Raw genomic sequence first — 24,909 nt, forward strand, 5'->3', positions numbered from 1 at the left:
CTTATTTAAGTAGAAGTTGTGAAGCGGCTGGCCCTATTGACCACAACACACCTATAGTTTTACACCATCGGGTGGCTTCACCAAGGGCGAGATCTTCACGTCAACCAACAGTGTCATTTTCCCTATAACATCAAGCCCTTCGTAGATGAGGTACTGTGTGATGTTGCTCCTATTGAAGTTTTTGATGTATTATTAGGACAACCATACTTGTGGAAGCAACATGTTGTGTATGAGTCTAGACCCCACATTGTTATTATTACTTTGGGAAATAAGTTGTACAGGATATCAGAGGTAGCATCGCCTATCACCATCTATTTGATCATTGCGAAGCAATGCAATAAGATAATTTCTCAGATTAGGAAATTTATTTTCCTTATGATTGCCCCTCAAGGCAAGAAGAATATTGTTGCCATGACCTCCAAACAGGGCTCCTCCGCACGATAGTAGCAGATGGACAAGGTCGTGGAGGAGTACAAAGATGTCTTCATGTCACCCATAGGGGTACCTCTACACTATTAGGTCAAGCAATCCATTGATCTGACCCCATGTGTGTTGCTACCCAATGGACCGATCTATTGATGCTCTATTATGAAGAACAATGAAATCAAAAGGTAGATTCAGGAGTTGTTGCAGAAAGGGAACATTAGGCCAAGTTCATCACCTTGTGGGAGCTCGATTGTGTTGATACAAAAGAAGGATGGGACTTGGAGACTCTATATTCAATATCGGGTGCTGAACAAGATCACTATCCAGAATAGGTAACCAATCACACAGATTGATGACCTTCTGGACCAACTCAAAGGGGGAAAATATTTTAGCAAGATTGGATTGAAATCTGGGTACCACCAGGTACCAATTGAAACCTCCGATGTATGGAAGACTACCTTAAAATCCATGGAGGGCCTTTTCAAATGGTTGGTCATGCCTTTTGGTTTGACGAATACCCCTGCAACCTTCATGAGGCTGATGGACAACATCTTACGACCCTTCACCAACTCCTTCGTGGTGGTGTATTTGGACAACATCGTGATCTTCAACCAGAGTTTGGAAGAGCACCTCCGCCATATTCGACAAGTCCTCCAAACTCTACGACAACATTAGTTGTGTGCCAATTTGGAGAAATGCAGTTTTGGTATGACCCAGGTTCAATATATATGGTACATCATTAATGAGCAGGGTGTGCATGTGGACCCAACCAAGAGGCAAGTCATTCGGGATTGGCCAGCCCCAACCACTCTAATGGAGCTCTGCAACTTTCTGGGTCTGGCCAATTTCTACCGCAGGTTGGTGTTGGGGTTCTTTCATATCACTTGGCCTTTGAGTCAAATCACCAAGGGTGGAGAAAAAGCAAAATTCTTTTGGTATGAATCCAAACACAAGGGGTTTTTTGAGTTGAAGCACTGCCTATGCTTTGCACCAGTGCTCACATTACCAAACCCGCAACAGCCATTTGTTGTTGAGACATATGCCTACAACCATTTGTGGTTGAGACATATGCCTCTGACTATGTTATTGGTGCAATTCTTACTCAACAGGGGCATCTAGTGGCATATCATAGTGAGACACTTTTAGACACAGTCTAAAAGTATCCCACCTATGACAAAGAGATGTATTCCATTGTGCAGGCCTGCCGATAATGGAAGCATTACATTATGGGTAAGGAAACAGTCATCCACACAGACCACTGACCCCTGTAGCTCATACAAACACAAGGGAAGTTGCACAACGATCACCATCAGAAATGGTCCACATACCTGCAACAGTTCCATTTGAACATGAAGTACAAGAAGGGTAGCACCAATAATGTTGCAGACTGGCTCAACCGACTGCCGGTCATGGAGTTGACCACTGTGCTTGACTCTTGTGGGCACGAAAATTCAAGGTGACCACATTTGTACAAAAGCGATCCAAAAGTTTGACAACACATATCAGACGCTCTTAGAAGGCAAGCAAGTTCCAAAATTTCACCTCAAGGATACATTGTTATGTCACTTGGGACACCTTTGTGTTCCTTCAAGCGAGCATACTAAGATTATTTGGGAGGCGCACTAAAGTCGGTTCGTTGGACACTTTGGAGTAGAGAAAACAATGGTAGTGTTGCAGAATTATTTTTATTGGCTCAAACTTCAACATGATGTTGGGAAGTACATCGGATTTTGCACTGCTTGCGCCATTGCCAAACCAGCCATCAAGAAGCAAGGCCTATATACTCCTCTGCTTACTCTTAGTCGACCTTGGGAACCCATCTCCATGGATTACATGTCGGACCTCAATTCTACTAAGCATGGCAATGACTAAGTTTTTGTGGTTGTTGATCGATTCTCTAAGACGACCATTCTAGCAGCCTGCAAGAAGAGTATCACCGCATAAGCCACTGCTAAGATCTTCTTTGAACGAGTATGGGTACACTTTGGGATCCCACAGTCCATTATCTCAGATCAGGACAACATGTTCCTAAGTACATTTTGGTTAAGTCTCTAGTCGACGATGGATACCATGCTCACTAAGTCCACGACTTTCCACCCCCAAACTAATGGCCAAACAGAGGTCATCAACAAGATGATCGTACACATTCTACGCATGTACAACTCGAAGCATCCACACACATGGGATGAAATCCTCCCCTATGTCCAGCACAACTACAATAGAGCTCTCTATGGCTCAACTGGCCCCTGCCCCTTTCAGGTGGGGTTGAGATTCCAGCTACTGTGTCCCAGTCCAAAGTTGACAAGGCTAACAACTTCATTAAGCGCATCCAACACATCCGCCAACAGGTCCATGATATATTAGGCAAAGCCAATACTAAATACAACCAACGTCAACATCAACATCGGGTGCCACACAAATTCCAGGTGGGCAACAAAGTTTAGCTACATTTGTAGAACGAATGCCTCACTGGGCCCCACCACAAGCTTCGCCCACTCCGATATGGGCCTTACACCATCTATAAGGTTGTAGGGGATAATGATTTCGAGCTCAACATTCCACCATTCCTTGTCTTGCACTCAGTGTTCAATGTGGACCACCTTCGACCATACTTTCCACCATTACTGGACACATCAGACATTGCAAAACAACTCACACCAACGGAGTTAAACCCAAACTGAATGGAACATGGACACATAGATCAAGAACACTCACTAGTAGAAGATCCAACTATATTAGATTGTCAAAGCTGGCCAACTCTTGCACCAAGGAAAGTCACTCACCAGGGACCAAGTTCAACAGAGGTTTCCCGATCTCATGGAGGAACTCAACAAATTGGGACAGAAAGGGGGAGGATTGATCTAGGTGGATATTAGTGGCTACCCGCCTGTTCCAGTTGGACCACCACCATTGTTTCTTTTAGTTTTTCAGTTTCCTTAATTATAACACAATTTACTATTTTTGGCATTTTTTCAAGTCCTGAACTTCTGAAGTCATTTTAAGGCCCTAATGACGTTTTTTGGGAAAACGGGCAAACATATGACTTTGATTAATGTTTATAGTCGAAAATTGTAGTCCTCAGATAGATATTTCTAATAAGGTATTATGCGGGTCAAATGGAGTTCGTATGCTAAAGTTATGACCCTGGGAAGTTGATGTACCAATTTACCCAAACGGGGCCCATAGTTTTGGCGCTTCATCTCCTAGGGTTAGGTTTTTGGATGTTTAGGGTTTTCCATTGTTTCTCAATAATAAATAGGCCTTTGAACCTCATTGTAACACAACTTAGAGGCATGTAGCCACCACATCTCTTCTTAGAGATAAGCTACCATCACCCGAGCTAGTTTATTTCCATTCTGTTTGTAAGCATATTTCAGTTCTTTGATATTAATGAAATGGAGTGTTATTTCTGATGCATCTCTATTTTTGGTTATATTTGTATTTTGTTGCATTCTTGTTTAAGTTGAGATCAGGGGAAGAGAGACCAGAGTAGATGGTTAGGGCCGAACCCTAACCACCGCAGGGGAGAGGCCGTAAAACTATGTTCGAGAAAAAAAATTCTAATCCACCCTCACCAGGTTTTTTTTTTTGTCAAGTGGTCTAATTTCTTGAGGCTTGACCTGTGGCTTGAAATACTGTAACCCATGGGCATCTAAGCTGTCAAAATTACTCCGGGATCACACCCGGTCTAGGCCACACCAACCCTTAACATGGCTGGATTTTTGCCCACAGAGTTTCAAACCGATGACCTTCACATTATGGAGTGACTTAACAATACCACCCATCACCGTCTATTCTACGCCCCATGAGTACCCTCATCAATTCTTTTTACTCGAATGTCAATTTCCTTTTTCCTTTTAACTCCTCACATCACAAATTATTTTTAAAATATGATGTAATAATATTTTTATTTTGCAAAATAATATATTATTATTAGTCCTTGCCGAAAACAAAGACTATAGAAATAGTTTCATCATTAGCTTTAGATTAATTATGCTTTGACTATAAATACTTACCTATTTGCTAATGTAAAGCACTAAATCTGTTTATATATATTTTGTGATATATTAAATTTTATTTTTGTATTATTGATGAAAATAATTTCATGCACTACTGTTCCTTGAATCCACAGGAATTTTCCCGCTGCGCTCCAAGATGGCTAGAGGAAAGGGAAGGGGGCTGAGCTTCAATGAGTTAAAGCGGCAAATTAGCCAATGGGATTTTCCATTAGGTTTTATGAAAGAGTGAAAATCTCCCTAAGCAATTAAAGGAACAACAAAAGTGGGGAGGGTGAGCCACGTAGGGACAACTGGCGTTGGAAGATGGTCAGAATGAACTAAGCCCAATTGACGTTTTAGACAAGAGAAAACCCAATAACAGACCCAACCCAACAAAATTGCAACAAAAGGACAAGAGAAAGAGCAAATTTGAAAAGAGCTTCGAAGTCGAGGGATAGGTACTTTTGAAAACTCAAAGAATTTGAATTGGCATGAACTCTTTCAAACATCAATTTCCTTCCAGCATTAGCACCTCCGTCCAAAGAGAGACAGGTTGGGAACACACATAGAGACAAAGGGGCCCCAATTTTAGCAGGAAGAACAAAAAAACCGACGTGAAGATCACTAGAATTTTCTACCAGGGCAACCACTTGTGAGTGTAAGGAGTATAATTCCCAACTCCCTTTCAAACCATACGTAAGTTTGAAAAGCTATCGAGCTCCTAATCTGTAACTGCCCGACCAAACTCTTTGCATAACATAGAACACCTAACACCTAGCAGTCTAAAGAGTGCACCAATTACACATACAAACTCGAAAAGCCGAGATCCTGCATACTGAGCACCTTTTCAACCTCCATGGATATAATCTCAAGGTTGAAGAAGTCAAATGCCATAGAAATTGTAGCAACCATGAATTCTATTAACTCGCACCCCTTGAAAATTTAATGGAGCTTGGTATGAGGATTGATAAATAAATGAGAAGCTCTCTTGTAGAGGCGATCGCCACATGCAAGGAGTAGAGGGGTGAGTGGCCTGCACGCACAATGTTAGCCACCTCATCCAAGGTGATAGGCCCACACCAAAAACCCAATGATTTGAATTCACCATATTGAGGGGGGGAAGGGGGACATATAAACGAAATATATATAGTCCTTCGAGAAATGGAGTTTTAAGTGCTCATACCCATACATTTTGTTGATGAAGCATAGAAAAGAGATTTGAATAGGACTTTTCATGGAATGGTTTTCCATAAAGGCTCTTCGTTGATGACTATCTTTCTAACTTCTAAGATGCATGCCTTATTCGCTTGCTCGTCAACATACTTGTTTTGAGATCTCAGTGTATGATAGAACACCTTGTTAGGGAAGGAATCAAGAATAGTGAGAAATATGTATTTAAGAAGACTCATATGATTGTTCGTAGTGAGAGAGCGAGTTTGAAGATATTGAATGGTGATGAAAAAATTTCCAAGGATTATTATGCTAGAAATTTCTCGATTTTTGGTCAATTAAGACCAAGGAGGAGCCTATACATTTCAACCATATTGTTCGTCCTTTTTCCAAGCCCCTAATAATACTTTACTTCTTGATGTTCTTCAGGATTTGAGAGAGTCTCTCCCCTCATGCCACCCCATTTATATATATTTATTATTAACATCATATATGATGCATAGTTATTTATCTTTTACCAATAATATAATTTTAGAGAAGCCATTGAGATTGAGAAACACCCTCGCAATTTGAACATAAATAATGGTTGGAAGATTACCATAAATAGGATTCCTACCCTTTCTTCTAATTTTGCTTCTTTCTTAATCCTTTCTCTTTCCCTTCCTCTTCTGCTTTTGGATTTTTTTTTTTTTTTTGGTTATTATCTTTCTACTTTACTCTTGTGGTATTATTAATATATTACTTATACATTTATATTCTCACACACAAAACGAGTATTTAGATTTTGTATTAAATGGCTATAGAATCTCGGCCAACACTATTTATAGTCAAAGTTTCCACACATCTTTCTCAAAAACCATACTAGTATTTCTTTGAGATCCTATTGTTGTGGGCATGCCTATTTATCCTATTCTATTGAGATTGAGTATAGATTCTATAAATACTTCCCTCGAGAAATATATATTTACAACACATCATGAAAATATTTTTTAATTTGCCCCAAAGGGGCTAGGATGCAAACCCGGATTTTCTTTCAGAGGTACCTAATAGTCTGCCTTGTCGACGAACTCACCTTCCTTCTTACTAAGCTCTACCTGCAATTTTAAGCTCGTCTCCTAAGCGATATGCTCCAACTCCTCCTCGGTGTCCCACTTAGCTAATTTCCCCAGTGTTCATCATTAGTGCCTCAGACTCTAAGCGAAGTAAACGACGCTCTGTTCTAGCACTCAACCACTCCACCTTGTGCTTTGTTGTCGTTGCATTGTCATTCTTCTCATCAACTTGTTTTCCATCATCTCTTACATTCCCAACAATTTTTTGAAGATTTTTTTCGATGCTTTCCTCCAACACTGGAGCTCATATGGTACCTCATTGCCCGCCATTTCTACCAATGCCCACCTCAGAACAAGAGTCTCCAACTTTTGAATAATTCCCTCAAGTCTATAACTACTCAACGAACTGATTTTATATCCTTCATTTGCTCTCTCGGGTAAATTCCTCGCTCTATCAACATAAATTCTTGGGGAGGGAGAGCTTACCATTTTTGTTTTCCCCGACTTCGAACTTTGTTTCGCATCAATGTACAATGATTATCAGGTCCTCTGCTCCCTCAAACGACACACTTGCAAGAGTCGTCGAGCTTTTATTCCCTACCAACTTTCTATGTCGTCACTCTAGATGTATGCTCGTCCTTGCATGTAATGCCCCAACTGGAGAACAACATTGAGTTTGCAGTGTCCTCTTGGGATTTCTTCCCGTTGACCCTTGTTATTTTTTCCCTTTAATTCTCTTATCGGCAAATCCGCCTTGATCGAGTTCTCGAGATTTTCCATTAAATGATTTGGATTATGGAATAGGTGCCCAACTCCTTTCTCTTCTCCGTTCTGCAATAATAACTCCCCTTGCTCCAGGCGCGTGCCATGGTTTGCCAGGTTGTCTGCCACTGCGTTGTGTTGTATCCATACATGGACTAGTTGGATATCCTCAAAGTGGTCCACTAGCTTGGTTATTCTCTGAACGATGGGAGGACAGCCATGTTGTGGTCGTGGGATGGCCTTCGAAACTTGTTGAATAACCAACAACGAATCTCCCACTATCATCAAACTTTTGAAGCCTCGCTCCTTTGCTAGCTCCAAGGCTTTCCATAATTCCCATAACTCCGTCTGGTTATTGATGGCTTGTCCGAGACCCTACGCGAAGGTAAATTCCAGGTGTTCGTCAGAGCTTAAGAATGCCCCTCCCGCTCCTGCTATATATATATATTCATAATTCCTTAACTATTCAGTAAAAATATTTTTATGTTTTATTGTCACTATTATTTATCATAACGAAATAATTTATTCCATATATATCTCAATATATATATTATTTTGGATACATTGATTTTATTTATTTATATATAAAAAATAATACTTCATATTCTACTTTGTTTTATGACTTATTACTTCTTCCCTTTTTTCACCCTTTTTTATATTTTTCTTAATTTAAGTTTATTTAATCAAAAAATTATTTTATTTTTTATATATTTTTATTATTTAATAATTTATTATTTTATTTTTATTAATTATAGGTGAACTGTTGGATTTTTTTACTTCTCTCATAAAATTAATGTTTAGAATTTTGGTTATCTTTGTTTGATAATTTTTTCATATTTGATCTCCTAACATTTATCTAACTTAATAGATATGGCAAGAGGGGGAAGGATTTTAATAAATCCCGATGGAATAACCGAAGTAAAGTTTCCATGGGGCCTATAAAGAAGACCTAACAATCAAGTTGAGATGTATGAGCTTCTTCAATGTTTACTCATTGCCAAAGACAACGGTATAGAAGAATTAATCATCTTAGGTACCTCTTTAATTACGATTCAATATTTTAATAGTGAAATAATCCAAAAGATATCTCTCTTGCTAGGATCCTCTAGAGAATCAAAAGTTTAATGGCATATCTCCACACTTGGAACTCTTATCATATTCTCAGAATCAATAATATGGAAGCTGATATGAAAGCGAACCAGGCTTGCTCTTTGGATGAATCTGAGCTCGAGATCAATGAGAAAAGGATCAAATGTTCGATTCCCTAATTGCACAAATGTCACTAAAAGAGTGGATCCTCCTTAGGCATTGTTGCTATTGGAAATTGGATATTGCAACAATTAATTTTAATTATTTGCCCCTTCCCATATATTCCCTTTCTTGATTATCCCCTGCTCCATGTAATTTTGGCTCACAATCCATTCAAACATTTGTGTGGATTAATGGTCTTGTGTTTTCTCTTCTAAAAGTGTCATGTTATATCAATTGCCATCATACAAGTGCATTTACTCCTCCTCGCATGCTCGAGACATCAGAGCTCACCTGCTTAAGCATTGGAATTACCCTTCATTCAATGTAACAATGCACCTTTTGGGACAATGCACAAAGAAAATTAATGTTATGAAGATGGAATTCATGTGGAATAATAAGGTTTGTAGATTTAAACTGGCAAGGTGCCTCTCTTTAGGGTCATTCCATTATGTGCTCCTCCCCCTAAGTGTATTGTCTCCCTAGACGGTTGCGAATTTGATTCTGGTTCGACTCCTAGTTTCAATTGTGGCATTAAGGCAGGTTCCCTTCTGGCATCTCTACGAAGAGCTCCAATTTAGGCTCTAATTGTTCATCTAGTTAATGTTGGGGTGGGTCAGGTATTCTTGCTCATGGGAATTCTGGCACTCTAGGCTTGCTGGTTCAGAGGCCAACCTAAAAAATCCAGGAAAAACATGCCCTGCGAGTCTCAATTTGATGTGAACCTCTTTTAAGAAAGGTATTTTTGATTTTCCAGTTTTCAACTCTGTTTTCCGCAATAAATTTGGGTTAAGACGATAATTCATCTAACCTAACATCTCTTTCCCCGCGTCTCTCACCTATTTATCTCTCAGCACTTGATCAAATTACATATCTCTGTCTCGAAGATGAACCACACTTGATGACTCGAAACGTCACCACAAAAACTTCAACATGAGTAATCCTGAAATAACAATACATAATTGTATAATATTAATAATTAAAAATGCATGAATATATTATGTTATAGTGATGGTCATACTTGATTTACAATTGATAATTACTTATACAAACAATAAAAAATAAAAAATAAAATAAATTGAATCTCATTTTACGTTTTTAATTTTAGAATGGTTAAATTTTCCTTTACAAATTTTATGAGTAAAAAATGTTTTTCTTATATATCTAACTATTCAAACCTCTTGAAGTGAGAGTAGCAGATGTCAAAACGAAGGTGAAAAAGACCACTAAAAACTTAAGAACATTGGGGCTCTGCAGGGGTTATATAACTCCAGTTGGTGGATTGGCGTTTTGGCTTCATTATATTTTCACCAGGCGAAAGAGTGTTCATTCACCGGGCAGAAGGTGACTTTGAAGGTTGTTATTTCCTTCCACAAAAAACTTTTCCTTTGTGGAAGCAGCTCCATACGCAGGTAATTTGAGAGAGCGCAGTTATACGCAGGTAATTTGAGAGAATGAGCATATTATTTGAGTCTTCGCACAACGTAGCACAAATCTCAATTCATAGCACAACACAACACAACAAAGGACTCTTCACTCCTGTTTCAGATCTTTAGGTTTGGAGAGTGGCCATGGAATTAAGGTTTAGGGTTTTACAAGTGGCCTCATCCCAAAATCGAAAACAATGGCAAGGAAATCTAAAATTTTGTGGAAAAAAATCACCGAGGCCAAGTCAAAATTGCTCTAGTAAATAAAACAGGGAAGTGGATTTGGGTAAATGCAAAACAATATCAGGGCATTTTAAAGCACAAACTTGCTCGCTTTAAATGGGAACAAAAAGGAAGAAAATAATCCCAAAAAAATAAAACAAGTAAGAGCAGCAAAAATAAAGAAGAGTCAACCATTCACAATCCCACATCTACACCTCTTACTTGGTCATTAGATCTCTATGTCCAGAAACTGATGAAGGCTAGGGAAAAGCTGGAAATTTTGGAAGCCAAAGAACATAAAAGGGGCCACAAAATTTCAAATATTGCAGTTGCAAATCGATGTTTAATGGAAGGTAATATGATTCTAAAAGAGAAAGTAACAATGTTGCAAGAGGCTTTAGAGATAGGAAAACAAGAATGGGAAAACATGAAGACAACATGGCAAACAATGAAAGAATCAATGGCAACAAACAAGGAAGTGATAGTTTCTGAAGCAACTCAGGTGGATACACAAATATCTCGGCAGGTAGTCATTTCTGAAAGAGAAGGCAAAAGAGAACAAGAAGACAAACATTCCAAAGGAAATCAAAATCAAAGCTAAGGACACTAATCATTACATAAGGATGGAGGAAAAAGAAGATGTAAGTCCTTATAGAGCATAGGAAAGAGAATACAAATACAAAAAAGATATGGAAACAAACTTTATTATCAAAGGAATAAGTGACTATGGAAAGAATGAAAGCACTCTCAATATGACAAGAGACTTTTTGAAAGATAAATTACAATGGTGAGGGAAAATTTGCCAAGCAAGGAGGGTTGGAAAGATATTTGAAGAGAAGCCTCAACCCATGAAAGTCATCATGGCAAGTGTGCCAGACAAACACTATCTCTTAAGCAAAAAGAAACTCTTGAAAGACTCACACTTCTTCTTAAATGAAGATCTAACTAGTAAACGACAAGAAGAGAGAAGGGAAGAAATGGAGAAAATTAGAGCAACAAGAAACGAAGGGAAAAGAGCATGGTTGTACAATGGTAAAGCAATTATTGCAATGTTTGGACCTCATGACAAAGCAGGGCAGCAAGTTGGTAGTAAAGAAAAAACAATTAATTTTATAATAGGGAGGAAAACAACTGGATCAACATGGATGAAAAGGGGTGAAGACTCAAATTTGAGTCTTGTGTGCCAAGCCGTGTAGCGATCAAATCCTACCCAGGTCTACCTAAGTCTAGTTTGTTGGAATTGTAGATGTTAGCCTTGCAGGAGGGGACCTGGGATGGGGCCTATTGTAGAAGGTAGAGACATAATTTGTCTCACAGACACTCATGAACATGATGGTTGTAAAACTCCTATTTTTGATGGTTATTTGAAATTAGTAGTTTGGAACGAGGCAACAGAAAATGTCAAAGGGTATCAAGGAATACTGGTTTTAATGAAAGAAAAAGAAGGTCGTTGCTTTCAATTAGTGAAAGAAGATACAAATAAACAATATTTATGGTTCAAAATAACAGAGAATGAGAACCACATAGAATTGCATCATGCTATTTTGCACCTCAAGTCTCAAAAACTTACAAAAATAAGGGGCTAGATAGTAAAGACCCATATTCAACTTTAAAGTAAGATATTATTGTATATTCTCACTAGGGAGAAGTTCTTTTAGTGCAATATTTCAATGCTAGAACAACAAATCAACAAGCTAGTATTTTTTGTTGCAAAAAGGATCACAGTCCTATCTAGCTCATTGAAGAGGAGAATCCCCAATGGTTGAAATGTTCAGAAGATGACAAAGTTAGCAACCATTTTAGAGAGGAGTTGCTCAAGTTGTGTGGTGCTTTCAACTTAATTATCTCCATTGGTCTAGATAGATGGAAAAGGTTTGGGAAGTTCACTTGCAACACATACAATGGGGCAAGTGTTGTTGACTACATTATTTGTTCACAAAGTTTAAGAGATGAAGTTAAGATTGGAGAGCATACGTGGGACTTAAAATCAAACCATAAACCAATTTATATAAAGCTATCTTGGTTAGAAGAAAGACAACATGGGCGGAAAACCCAATGTTCTCGACAATCAATATCAAGGGGCAAAATCCTTATAACACAAGAAAATTGCACTATCTTCAAAACAATGTTGGAGAGATCAATTCTAAAGGGGGATAGTGGTTCCCAAAGCTTTAATAGTCATGAATTAACAAATATAATTCAAAGTGCACTTGAGAAGTGCAAAAGAGAAAGAAAAAAAACAGGAAATTTGAATCAAATTGTTTTCCTATAAATGCTTGGTTTGAAGAGGAATCCAAAATGGCAAGGAAAACCTTGAAAAAGGCAAGTGAGGAGAAGATGAATGTAAAGTTATATAAACTTATTTTTAAAAGGAAAAAAGACGAGTTCAAGCAAATAAGGCGAGAAGAGTTAATATATCTAAGCAAGAGTAACCCAAAGCTTTTTTGGTAGGAACTTCAACCAAGGAAGAAGCAAATTGAAAATAATATTATAGCCAATCAATGGTTTGACTATGCAAGACAACTCTATGAGAAAGAATAAGAGGACGAGCTTCCTCCCAAGACCAACACAACTACAAAGCTTTTCACATTATAGGAAGCAGAGACAAAAACTAAGGAGTTGATAACAGGGGAGGCAAAGAACTTGGTTGAACTTCAAGCATAATATCTAAAGTGGGGAATGAACATTTTTGCACCGCACATGATGGAAATATTCAACAACGTCATTGAGTAAGGATTCCCAAGAGATTGGACAACTAGTCTAGGAATACCCCTTTTTAAAAGTGGAGACATTAATAATCCTTACAACTATAGAACCATTACGATCAATCATTTGTTTGCAAAGCTCTTCAGTGGCATGGTAGAAAATATAATCAGTGAGTGGGCGGAAGTAAAAGAAAAGAGGGCAAAAGGGCAAGCAGGTTTTAGGCTGAAACATTCTACAGTAGATCACAGTATCACGTTGAGACACATTATTGAAAAGGTTTTTTTTGGGGGGGGCGGGGGGAGGAGAAGAAGTATTTTGCTACTTTGTTGACTTCAAAAAGGCATTTGACACAGTCCCTAGAGGCAAGTTATGGAGTAAAATGGAAGAACTTGAAATTCCTTTGCATTATAGAGCTGTTGTCCATATGCTTTATGAAGAGGTGAAAGTTAAAGTTAGAACTTCAATAGACATTTCAGAAAGCTTTAGAAGTGACATCAGAGTCGAGCAAGGCTGCCCTTTATCCCCTACTCTTTTTGGTTTATATATTGATAAATTAGAAGAGTGGCTAAATTTGCAAGGTGGGGATGGTGTTCGGTTGGGGAAGTTTGTGATAAAGCTTCTTTTATATGTCGATGGCCTTGTATTGATTGCTAAATCGGCCTAGGGATTGTAGATGCATGTATATGCCCTTGAGCATTTTTGTAAAGCAGTGGGGATGCAAGTCAATACCAACAAGACAAAAATAATGATTTTCTCAAATAAACAGAAGCATAGCCAACATACATTCTTCTTTGAAGACAACATTCTTGAAGAAGTAAATGAATACAAGTACCTCATGATTGATTTCAACAATAAGCTTAATTGGGAGGACTGCAAAAAAAAAGAATTTCAGGAGGGTGGAAAGGCTTATATGCTCTACAAAATAGATGTAGAGAGGTAGAGTTATGGGATTGGAAAATGATTAAAGTGCTTTTTGGGCTTTTAGTTTGTCTAGTGATATTATATGGGTGTGAACTGTGGGCTAGCAGCATCACTGTCTCAAAATGGAAGCAAATTGAGACAATCAAAAAATGTTTGGTCATGAACAAGTTTAAAATATAAAGTTCGATTTTTTATGAGATAATGTTGAGTGAAACATGAGCAACTCCCATCAAAGCAATTGTTATGGTTCATCTCATAAGGTACCTACAAAGAATTGAGAAAATGGGAGAAGTTAGAAGGCTTAAAGTTATCTTCAATGAAGGAATGAGTGAAAGAAATAAATCATGGACGAGACAAAACAACAAATGGATGCAAAAATGGAATATTTACCTCAATGCATGTCCCACAAATAAAAAGGAGTTAAAGAGTTTTGTTATGGAGAAGTTTCGTAAGCCTATACGGGGAAAAGAGTCGGGTAGAAAGAAGAAGTACTATGTTCAAGAATTAAACCCTAGTTGTGATCTCCAACAAAAAGAGTACGTTGGAGCTAGCATTCCATGAAGAGCAAAGATTATTATTGCTCAATTAAGAACTAACTCGCATCAACTACCGTGCGAAACGGGCCAGTGGAAAAGACCTAAAGAAGCTTGGGAAGAACGAGGGTGTACTTTTTGCACTTATGGGGCAGTGGAATCAGAAAAAAACATTTCCTTTTAGAATGTGATGCTTTCAGAGACATCAAAGATAGTTACAACAATATGTTAATATTAGTTCCTTGACATTGTCTTTTCAATGAAGGAACTCTTCAAAGGTTGAGTAAGCTCATCATTAATTTGAGTAATAAAAAGATTGAATCACAAAAAAAAAGAAGAAACTAATGATCCCATAAACTATTTCTAATCTAGTAAACATTAAAATTCCATTCATATATTTTTTCAAATTTTTTATGCTACTATCATAACACCCTTCTTTTATCTTTAAATTTTATTTACTTAAATAATTAATTTAATGCCATTTCCACTCAATAATTTACTTTAAAAATAAATTGCTACCAAATCACTGATCAACGTATGGTATCCTCTCTGATTCGATCGATTCAATCTGAGCGATCTTTAAATTTTATTTGAAGTGTTTTAACGGCACTTAACCATTTACTTAAATAATTAATGCCATCTCCACTCAATAATTTACTTTAAAAATAAATTGCTGACCAAATCATTGGGCAACGTATGGTCTCCTCTCTGATTCGATCGATTCAATCTGAGCGGGCAAAAAAGAAATTTGTTTCGCAGGTTTCCCGAGCATTTGAAGAAAGTGAGAAAGTGGATTCCTTGTGCGGATGGCGGGTGTGGCCAAACATCTAACTAAATTTAAAACCATAAATTCCATACGAACGGAAAAGCAAAATAGGCCTTAAAATTGGAAAGGTCTTGGCAGGGTTTTAGGAAAGGAGAGGAATAGAGTTAGACCGCCAATGGTGATGGCGGGACTGGCAAAGCGTCTGGGAGAAAAAGCCTTCAATGACAGAGGAGAAGCAGTATTAGGAGCTATAAATAGTTTCTCAGGTGTTCAAGCAGCCGCTTTCCAGGCCATTCGAGAGCGAATCGACTTAGTTGATATGGTCCTCGACATCCGAGATGCCCGAGTACTCTTTACTCTCCGCATTACATCAGTGATTACATTCCATTATAATCGTTTCTACTTAGATCCTTAGATTTAACTTATACGATTCGGAATATGAATTTTATTACTAGCGAGAATTATTTTGTGATTTTTTTTGGAAATGAATCCAAATTTACAGTTTATTCAGGCAGCTCAAAGCCTAAAACGAGTTGTATGAATTATTAGGGAGGTACGCTTCACCATTATGTATAACATTGTTTGCTGTCCGTGGAACAGATTCCACTGAGTTCAGCAAATGCAAACCTGCAAGACATCATATCAAGAAAGAAGCGTCTGGTTCTTCTGAATAAAATGGACCTAGCGGATCGCAGTGTAATGCGTGTAAGCTATCTCCCCACTTCCATGGTTTCTGGCAATTTCAGCCCCTGTTGTGCATCAAACGTTTAATTTTTTATTTCTAAATGCAGCTTTGGACGTTGACGAAATGATTTATATTGATCTCATGACTCTCCCCTAATTAGAAGTTGCAACTATACTATGAAGATGTTTTCTGACAGTTCAGTCAATAAGAAAGCATTGAGCCGAGGAGTTAAAAGGCCTATTCTTAGAGTAAGGATTGAGAAAGTTGCCACAACTTTGATTTTTCCACACATAATGTAGATTAATCTTATCTCAGATTCATTAAGCAACTAGAAAGATTAAAAAGGGATAGAGATCCAAATCTCTTACGTGTTTAAAAGATCCCATGTTAAGATGGATTTTAAATAGGCAATTGCATAATTAAAATAAAATAAAATTGTCTAATAATATATGTTTTTGTTATATAATTTCCTTTCACATTATATAATCTTTATTTATTTCACAGAGAAATATATTCCTCCCTTTCCTTGTTTCCTAGATGGAGCAGGATAGTAACCACCAGCGAGAATACTGGTTGGTATCTCCAACGTCCTCAATGGAAGTTATCCGAAGACCTCTGAGAGTTTTCACACAGGAGCACCCAGCGGAGCATTTAGCAATGGAGCTAATCCTTGCGCCTATAATCTCTTTATATATGTATGTATTTATTTTATATTTTTTAACTTAGGGCTGATCATAGTTTTGAAAACTGGAACTGATTTTGAACTGGTTCACCTATCAAACCGAGTTTCCGACTAGAACAAGATCAAATTAGACTCACAGGATTCAATGAACCCATCTTTAAAAAAATACTTAAAATAATTATTTTTTAATAAAAAAGATTATTTTAAGATTTCAAACCATGATTCCAAACCATTAAAGACAAATAATGCAAAGTTTGTTAATCTATATACCATGTAAGGTGTATATATCAAAGTGGTATCTAGTGCAATACATATCATCAACAAAATACGTAATCAATGAGGCAGTAAATGATTTCTAGAATTCAAAAACAATGTTACAAGCTACTGTGCCACTGGCCTGCTTCAAATCACTAATCAACATGATCACTAATCACCACTACTAGACATGGGATCATCACCAAGAGCTACATAAAGTTTAAACATCATTTGGCTCAAAGACTGACTCAGACTCCTCTGCAACCTCAGTAGCAGCAGCCACAGCAAAACTAGGCTGATCCAGGTGGATATTGGTGGCCACCTGCCAAGTCCACCTGGACCCCCACCATTGTCTTTCTCAGCATTTTCAGTTTCCTTAATTGTAGCACAACTTACTATTTTTAGCAGTTTTTTGGGTCCTGAACTTCCAGAGCCGTTTTGAGGCCCTAAACGACGTTTTTTGGGAAATCCACCGCAGCGATTTTTCTGATAAAAATCGTCTTTTCCGTTGTAGTCCTCGGAGAGATTTTTCCAACGGGCTATCATGCACGTCAAACGGAGATCATATGCCAAAATTATGACCCCGGGAAGTTGATGTACCAATTTACCCCCAAACGGGGCCCACAGTTTGGCGTTTCATCTCCTAGGGTTAGGTTTTGGAATGTTAAGGGGTTTCCATTGTTTCTCAACAATAAATAGGCCTTCGAGCCTCATTGTAACACAGTTCAGAGGCATGTAGCCACCACATCTCTTCTCAGAGATAAGCTACCATCGCCCTAGCTGGTTTATTTCCATTTCTGGTTGTAAGCATATTTCAGTATTTTCCATTAATGAAATGAAGTATTATTTCCGCTGCATCTTTGTGTATATGGTTATCTCTGTAATTTGTTGCGTTCCTGTTTAAATTCGGATCAGTGGTATCAGAGCGGTCTGCTTTTTCTCTGTTTTTCTTTGCATGTCCCCAACAAGGTCGGGATATAAGGAGTTAGGGCTTGAACTTGTTGAACCTTTGCAAGACCAGCCTCGCAAATCCCGACGACCTCCCATGGCGGACGAGAAGAAAGACGAGGGGGCAGGAGATCCCATCAAAATCTTGCTCGAAGAAGCCCTCGAGCGACAACGGAACGCGATGATGGACAGCTTTGCCCAGATCCTTCAGCGGCTACCCAGAAGCAACGCATCGGCTTCCAGCAGCTACTCTGGAAATGCCACACCCTTTAAGGTACAAGTTAATTTTGAAATCCCCATATTCGAGGGTCAGATAGACGCAGATGCCGTAGATAAATGGTTAAATCTGCTAGAGGGTTATTTTTCTGTTCATGAATTTTCGAGTCGGGAAAAGATTGTTTTTGCTCTTCTCAAAGCAGCCCCCCACGTCAAGGACTGGTGGGAAACCTACTGCGAGCAGAAGGATGAAAGTACTGGCTCACTATTTTCAGCCGCACCCACCTGGGATTCGTTCCGGGATGCCATCAAGGAGCAGTACTACCCTGTCGGAAGCTATGAGGATGAATACATAAAGTGGACCACGCTGCGGCAGGGCAGGGACCAAGACGTGCCAGAGTTCACCAATCTTTTCCATACCCTTCGCACAAAGTTGGGTATCAAGGATTCGGAGCAACATTTGATACTCAAATACCGTGGCTGCCTGCACAAGTACATCCAGGAAGAAATACAATTCCTAAACATCCCCTCGCTCGGCGCAGCATACTGATATGTCGTCAAGGTCGAGCAGAAGTTTAAACAAAAGAAGCGAGACTTTGGATCTGCGAATCCAAAGCAGGGGAAAGGTGCCCCTAAACCTCAGAACAAAGGACAAAGCCAAGGCGGGACAGCCCAAGACAACCAGCCAAAGCCGCAAGCAAAGAACAGCGCCGCGAAGGCGAGAAAGGACACTGGAAAATGGTGCGAGTTCCATAAGAGCTCCACTCACAACACAAGTGAGTGTCGGGCCAAGCAGTCACTGGTGGCTGAGCTAAAGGTTTCAGAATCAGATGCATGTTCTGACTCTGAGTCAGAACCCGATAAGGGGTATGAAAAAGGGAAGCAGATCATTGATGCAGATCCCAGCGCCACTGTTGCTACCGCAAAGATCCAGAAAAATGAACCCGAAGATCCAGAGGAGGAGGAGCGTCTCTTCCACTCCCAGATGTGGGTAAAGGGCTTCCCGATACAGTTCATTGTTGATAGCGGGAGTCAAAAGAACCTCATTTCGGCAGAGGTCGTGAAGCGGTTGGGCTTACCGACCACAGCACATCCACAACCATACACCATTGGGTGGCTTCACCAAGGACGAGATCTTCGTGTAAGCCAACAATGTCGCCTTCCATACAACATCAAGCCCTTCACGGATGAGGTATTGTGTGACATTGCTCCCCTTGAAGTTTGTGATGTATTACTAGGACAACCATACTTGTGGAAGCGACATGCTGTGTATGAATCAAGGCCCCGTGCTGTTATTATTACATTGGGAAATAAGTTGTTCAGGATACCAGAGGTAGCACCACCTACCGCCATCTCTTTGATTACTGCAAAACAATGCAGTAAGATCATTTCCAAAACCAGGAAATTTGTTTTCCTGATGATACGCCCTCAAGGAAAGAAGAAGACAGTCGCCGCGGCCTCCAAACGGGGTCCCTCTGCACGACAACTACAGATGGACAAGGTTGTGGAGGAGTACGAGGACATCTTCACCTCCCCGGCAGGGGTTCCTCTGCACTGTCAAGTCAAGCACTCCATCGATCTGACCCCAGGTGCGCCGCTACCCAATGGACCAATTTATCGGCGCTCCGTTCTGGAGAACGATGAAATCAAGAGGCAGATTCAAGAGCTCCTGCAGAAAGGTCACATCCGTCCGAGTTCATCGCCCTGTGGGAGCCCGATCGTGTTGGTACAGAAGAAGGATGGGACGTGGAGACTCTGTATTGACTATCGAGCGCTGAACAAGATCACTGTCCGTAATAGGTACTCGATCCCGCGGATTGATGACCTCCTAGACCAACTAAAGGGGGCGAAATATTTCAGCAAGATCGATCTGAAGTCAGGATATCACCAGGTACCAATCGAACCCTCCGATGTGTGGAAGACTGCCTTCAAATCCAAGGAGGGCCTCTTCGAATGGTTGGTCATGCCTTTCGGATTGACGAATGCTCCTGCAACCTTTATGAGGCTAATGGATGACATCTTGCAGCCATTCACCAACTCCTTTGTAGTAGTATACTTGGATGATATTCTGATCTTCAGCCAGAGTTGGGAAGAGCACCTCCACCACATCCGACAGGTTCTCCAAACACTGCGGCAACACAAGCTATGTGCCAATTTGGAGAAATGCACTTTTGGCATGACCCAGGTTCAGTATCTGGGATACATCATTGATGAACAGGGGGTACATGTTGATCCGGCCAAGATCCAAGTCATTCGGGATTGGCCCTCTCCAACCACCCTAACAGAGCTCCGCAGCTTTCTAGGTCTTGCCAACTTCTACCGCAGGTTTGTGTTGGGGTTTTCTCATATTTCTTGGCCCTTGAGTCAAGTCACCAAGGGCGGGGCGAAGGCTAAATTCTTTTGGTCTGAATCTCAACAGAAGGCATTCAGGGAATTGAAGGATCGCCTCTGCACAGCACCAGTGCTCGCGTTACCAGATTTACAACAACCATTTGAGGTCGAGACAGATGCCTCTGACTATGCTATTGGGGCAGTCCTTATTCAACATGGACATCCAGTGGCATATCACAGTGAAACACTTTCAGACACAGTCCGGAAGTACCCCACTTATGATAAAGAGATGTATTCCATTGTACAGGCCTGCCGACAATGGAAGCATTACATTTTGGGGAAGGAAACAGTCATCCACACAGACCACCGACCTCTGCAGTTCATACAGACCCAAGGGAAATTGCAGAATGATCGCCATCAAAAGTGGTCTACATACCTGCAACAGTTTCACTTGAATATCAAATATAAAAAGTGTAGCACCAATAATGTTGCAGATTGCCTAAGTCGGCCACCGATCATGGCACTAACCACCGTGCTCAACTCTAGTGGGCACGAGACTGCTGATTGGCCACTTCTCTACAAAAGCGACCCAGAATTCGGCCACACATACCAGACACTCTTGGAGGGTCGGCATGTTGCAGATTTTCACCTCCAGGACGCCCTATTATGCCACCTCGGGCACCTTTGTGTTCCTTCAAGCGAGCGTGCCAAGATGATTTGGGAAGCACACTACAGTCGGGCCACTGGGCATTTCGGGGTCGAGAAAACAGTGGCAGTACTGCAAAATTATTTCTATTGGCCGAATCTTCGACAGGATGTTGGGAAGTACATCCGATCATGTACTGCCTGTGCCATTGCCAAACCGACCATTAAGAAGCACGGCCTCTATACCCCATTGCCTACCCCTAGTCGACCTTGGGAATCCATCTCCATGGATTACATGTCAGGCCTTCCTTCCACTAAGCATGGAAATGACTGTGTTTTTGTGGTCGTCGACAGGTTCTCGAAGATGGCCATTATGATGGCCTGCAGGAAGAATATCACAGCAGAAGCCACTGCTAAACTCTTCTTTGAACTAGTGTGGGTACACTTTGGGATCCCACAGTCTATCATATCAGATCGGGACAGTCGGTTTCTCAGCACATTTTGGTCCAGTCTCTGGTCAATGCTGGACACCAAACTCACGAAGTCCACAGCCTTCCATCCTCAAACTGATGGCCAGACAGAGGTTGTCAACAGGATGATTGTGCACATTCTGCGCATGTATAACTCAAAGCATCCACGCACATGGGACGAGAGCCTCCCCTATGTTCAACATAGCTACAACCAAGCTCTTCACAGCTCCACTGGCCATAGCTCTTTTCAGGTGGGTTTGGGATTCCAGCCACTATGCCCCATTGATGTGGCCATGCCCCTTGCAGCTACTCACATGAATTCAGCTCATGTCCAGTCCGAAACAGATAAGGCCACCAGCTTCATTGAGCGCATCCAACATATTCGCCAGCAGGTCCATGACATTCTTGAGAAATCAAATGCCAAGTACAAGCAACGACATGATCAACACCGGGTGCCACACAAGTTTCAGGTGGGCGACAAAGTCTGGTTGCATTTGCAAAAGGAACGCCTTACTGGAGCCTATCGGAAATTGAGACCACTCCGATATGGTCCTTACACCATTACTAAGGCTATGGGAGACAATGCATTTGAGCTCAGCATTCCCCCATTCCTTGGCCTGCACCCAGTGTTCAATGTGGACCACCTTCGGCCATACTTTCCACCATTGCTAGACACATCCGACATTGCAGAACAGCTCAAACCCACAGAATTAAATCCAGATTGCATGGAACAAGCTGCAACTGATCGAATCATGGACACACAGATCAAGAACACTCGCCAACAGAATATCCAACTGTATCGAGTTGTCAAAGCAGGCCAACTCCTTCAGCAGGGAAAGTGGCTCACCAGGGAACAAGTTCAGCAGAAGTTTCCTCATCTCATGGAGGAGCTCAACGCAATGGGGACCATTGCTTCCTAAGGGGGGAGGAATGATCCAGGTGGATATTGGTGGCCACCTGCCAAGTCCACCTGGACCCCCACCATTGTCTTTCTCAGCATTTTCAGTTTCCTTAATTGTAGCACAACTTACTATTTTTAGCAGTTTTTTGGGTCCTGAACTTCCAGAGCCGTTTTGAGGCCTTAAACGACGTTTTTTGGGAAATCCACCGCCAGTGATTTTTCTAATAAAAATTGTCTTTTCCGTTGTAGTCCTCGGAGAGATCTTTCCAACGGGCTATCATGCACGTCAAACGGAGATCATATGCCAAAGTTACGACCCCAGGAAGTTGATGTACCAATTTACCCCCAAACGGGGCCCACAGTTTGGCGTTTCATCTCCTAGGGTTAGGTTTTGGAATGTTAAGGGGTTTCCATTGTTTCTCAACAATAAATAGGCCTTCGAGCCTCATTGTAACACAGTTCAGAGGCATGTAGCCACCACATCTCTTCTCAGAGATAAGCTACCATCGCCCTAGCTGGTTTATTTCCATTTCTGGTTGTAAGCATATTTCAGTATTTTCCATTAATGAAATGAAGTATTATTTCCGCTGCATCTTTGTGTATATGGTTATCTCTGTAATTTGTTGCGTTCCTGTTTAAATTCGGATCATAGGTCTAGCAGAAGCATGAATTTCCTTAGAAAACACTCAAAACCACCCCCTACTACAGCCCATGGTTTCCTTAGAAACCACTCAAAAGCACTAACAACAGGTCCCACAATGTGGCACGTGGGATGGGGTGTGATGGGGCATCTTGGAGCTGACCAGTCCAGTTTATGTCGGAACTGACCGGTTCATGCTGGTTGGTACGTGCCAGTTTGGCACCTAACTGGTACCAACCAGACCATCAACCAGGTTTTTCTACTGGTTTGAAGTGGGCAGGGAGCTGACTGGCCAGTTTTTAAAACTATTGGGTTGATGTTCAAATATTTATTTGTTTATCATTAAGTTATTATTATTTTCAAATGCCATGTGCCAACTTGATGTTAAGCATGGGCATTACACATCTCACTCATACTGGGTTATAGAGTGCATTTCTTTGTGCAATGATGCAACATCGTAGCGATAGCAATTGTCCCTAAGACTCTAGTTGGTCCACCTTTATATAGTGATTTGAAATTTTCATTTTCCTATTGTATTCAAACGCATAACTTAGTTATACAAGTGCTGATATTCTGCCGATTCTCTTCACCAACTTGGATACTCGGCAGAAAATGAAAACTTACCTCTCTTCTCTATGCAGAATGAACTTTAAGGCTTATGGTCCCCGTGTAACCTGCGTTAGTGTCAGTCTTTCCAGCCTTCCTCCAGTGATCAAATATGCTCTTACAAAGTGATTTTGAAGTGTCAAGGTCAAATTTTGTCATTTCAGTGAGTCTTCAAGCAAAATTTGGTCACTAGGCATTAGGTCTAGGGTTTGCTTTCACTTCTTTCAAAATTGCCCAAATGTCGGTCCATGTCATCATTCTGCTGAGTCTATCATCATTCATAGGGTTGTCACTATCATGTCAGTGTCTAATGAGTCATTTTACATCTTGTTCATGCTTCAGTTGCGCCTAGGTAAGGTCATTTCCCTCTCCTAGGGTTTTGAAAGGCAATTTCTCTTGGACGGTCAAATCATCGGCAAAACTTGTATCCAGATGTTCATACACCTTCCCCTATCCTTAAAGTACCTTATCAAACACTTTCCATCACTGAGATCCCCCAAATTCCTCGTTTTTGCACAAACCCTAGTTTCTAGCTACAACTTGGCAATTTTCTAGGTTAGGCCTGTGTTTTGCCCTTTTGGACCCCTTCCCCTCGCTCAATCTCTGAGATTCCACTTTCCCCTGCTTCCTAACATCCCTCCCCACTCCCAAAAATTTCCCCAAGAATTTAGAAGCCCCTTATCTACTTCATTTCACTTCATTCCGGCAAAATCCCTTATTCCACACATCGGGATAAGTTTCACTCAAAAGATGTTTTAGAGAAATCAAAGATGAATTTTGGAAAATTGAGAGAGGTTTTTGTCCAAAACATGCCAAAGAAGAAAAACCTCCTTCACTTTTTGCACAGGTGTCATGGTTTGAGAGAAATGTCAAGAATACCGTTGCCTCAAGAGAATCAAAGACACCTCTGAAGTGACCTTGGGAAAATCAAGTTTTCTCCTAGCTTGGTTGGCCAAATGATTTGCTTGATGGGTAAAATGATAACTAGACACAAAGAGCTTTCCAATGAGCTATCATGAGCTCAATTTGGGGTTGAGGAAGGCATTCAAAAGTTGACTGCAACAACACTCTTCCTTGAGGCAGCCTCATTTGGCACTTTTTGACCAGTCTTGGGAGATTTGATTTTTGACAGGGCAAATGAACTCCAAATTGAAAAATTCCAGTTGGGTTGGAAAGTAGACTCAAAGACCTTTCCAACGAGCTATCCTGCACCTGATTCCGACACTGGGAAGGCCTCCAAAAGCCTCCTGCAAAAGCGCGCGACCTGTTGGGTGCGCGCGACCTATCAGGGGGTTCATC

The 24,909-nt window shown here is 40.5% G+C and overlaps 2 protein-coding genes across 3 annotated transcripts in view; both read left to right on the forward strand.

Moving 5' to 3' along the window:
• Nucleotides 1–15,173: 15,173 nt before the first annotated feature.
• LOC149155030 (short integuments 2, mitochondrial-like) overlaps nucleotides 15,174–24,909 on the forward strand; it is a 363,396-nt gene continuing 353,660 nt past the window's right edge. Inside the window, exons 1-2 of one of the 2 annotated variants that reach the window (XM_089443158.1) lie at nucleotides 15,174–15,577; nucleotides 15,832–15,960. In XM_089443158.1, coding sequence (XP_089299284.1) covers nucleotides 15,407–15,577; nucleotides 15,832–15,960 — 300 coding nt within the window. In that variant the 5' untranslated portion in view covers nucleotides 15,174–15,406. The remainder of the gene's footprint in view (nucleotides 15,578–15,831; nucleotides 15,961–24,909) is intronic. The other variant, XM_089443159.1, reaches the window with a different exon arrangement.
• Nucleotides 16,093–24,909, forward strand: part of LOC149155031 (uncharacterized) — a 29,394-nt gene continuing 20,577 nt past the window's right edge. The window contains exon 1 of the mRNA XM_089439406.1: nucleotides 16,093–16,164. Coding sequence (XP_089295532.1) covers nucleotides 16,093–16,164 — 72 coding nt within the window. The remainder of the gene's footprint in view (nucleotides 16,165–24,909) is intronic.

This window comes from Pinus tabuliformis, chromosome 9 (genome assembly GCF_031772625.1).
Source record: "Pinus tabuliformis cultivar Carrire ecotype Pingquan chromosome 9, CPIR1, whole genome shotgun sequence".
Taxonomy (NCBI): Eukaryota; Viridiplantae; Streptophyta; class Pinopsida; order Pinales; family Pinaceae; genus Pinus; species Pinus tabuliformis.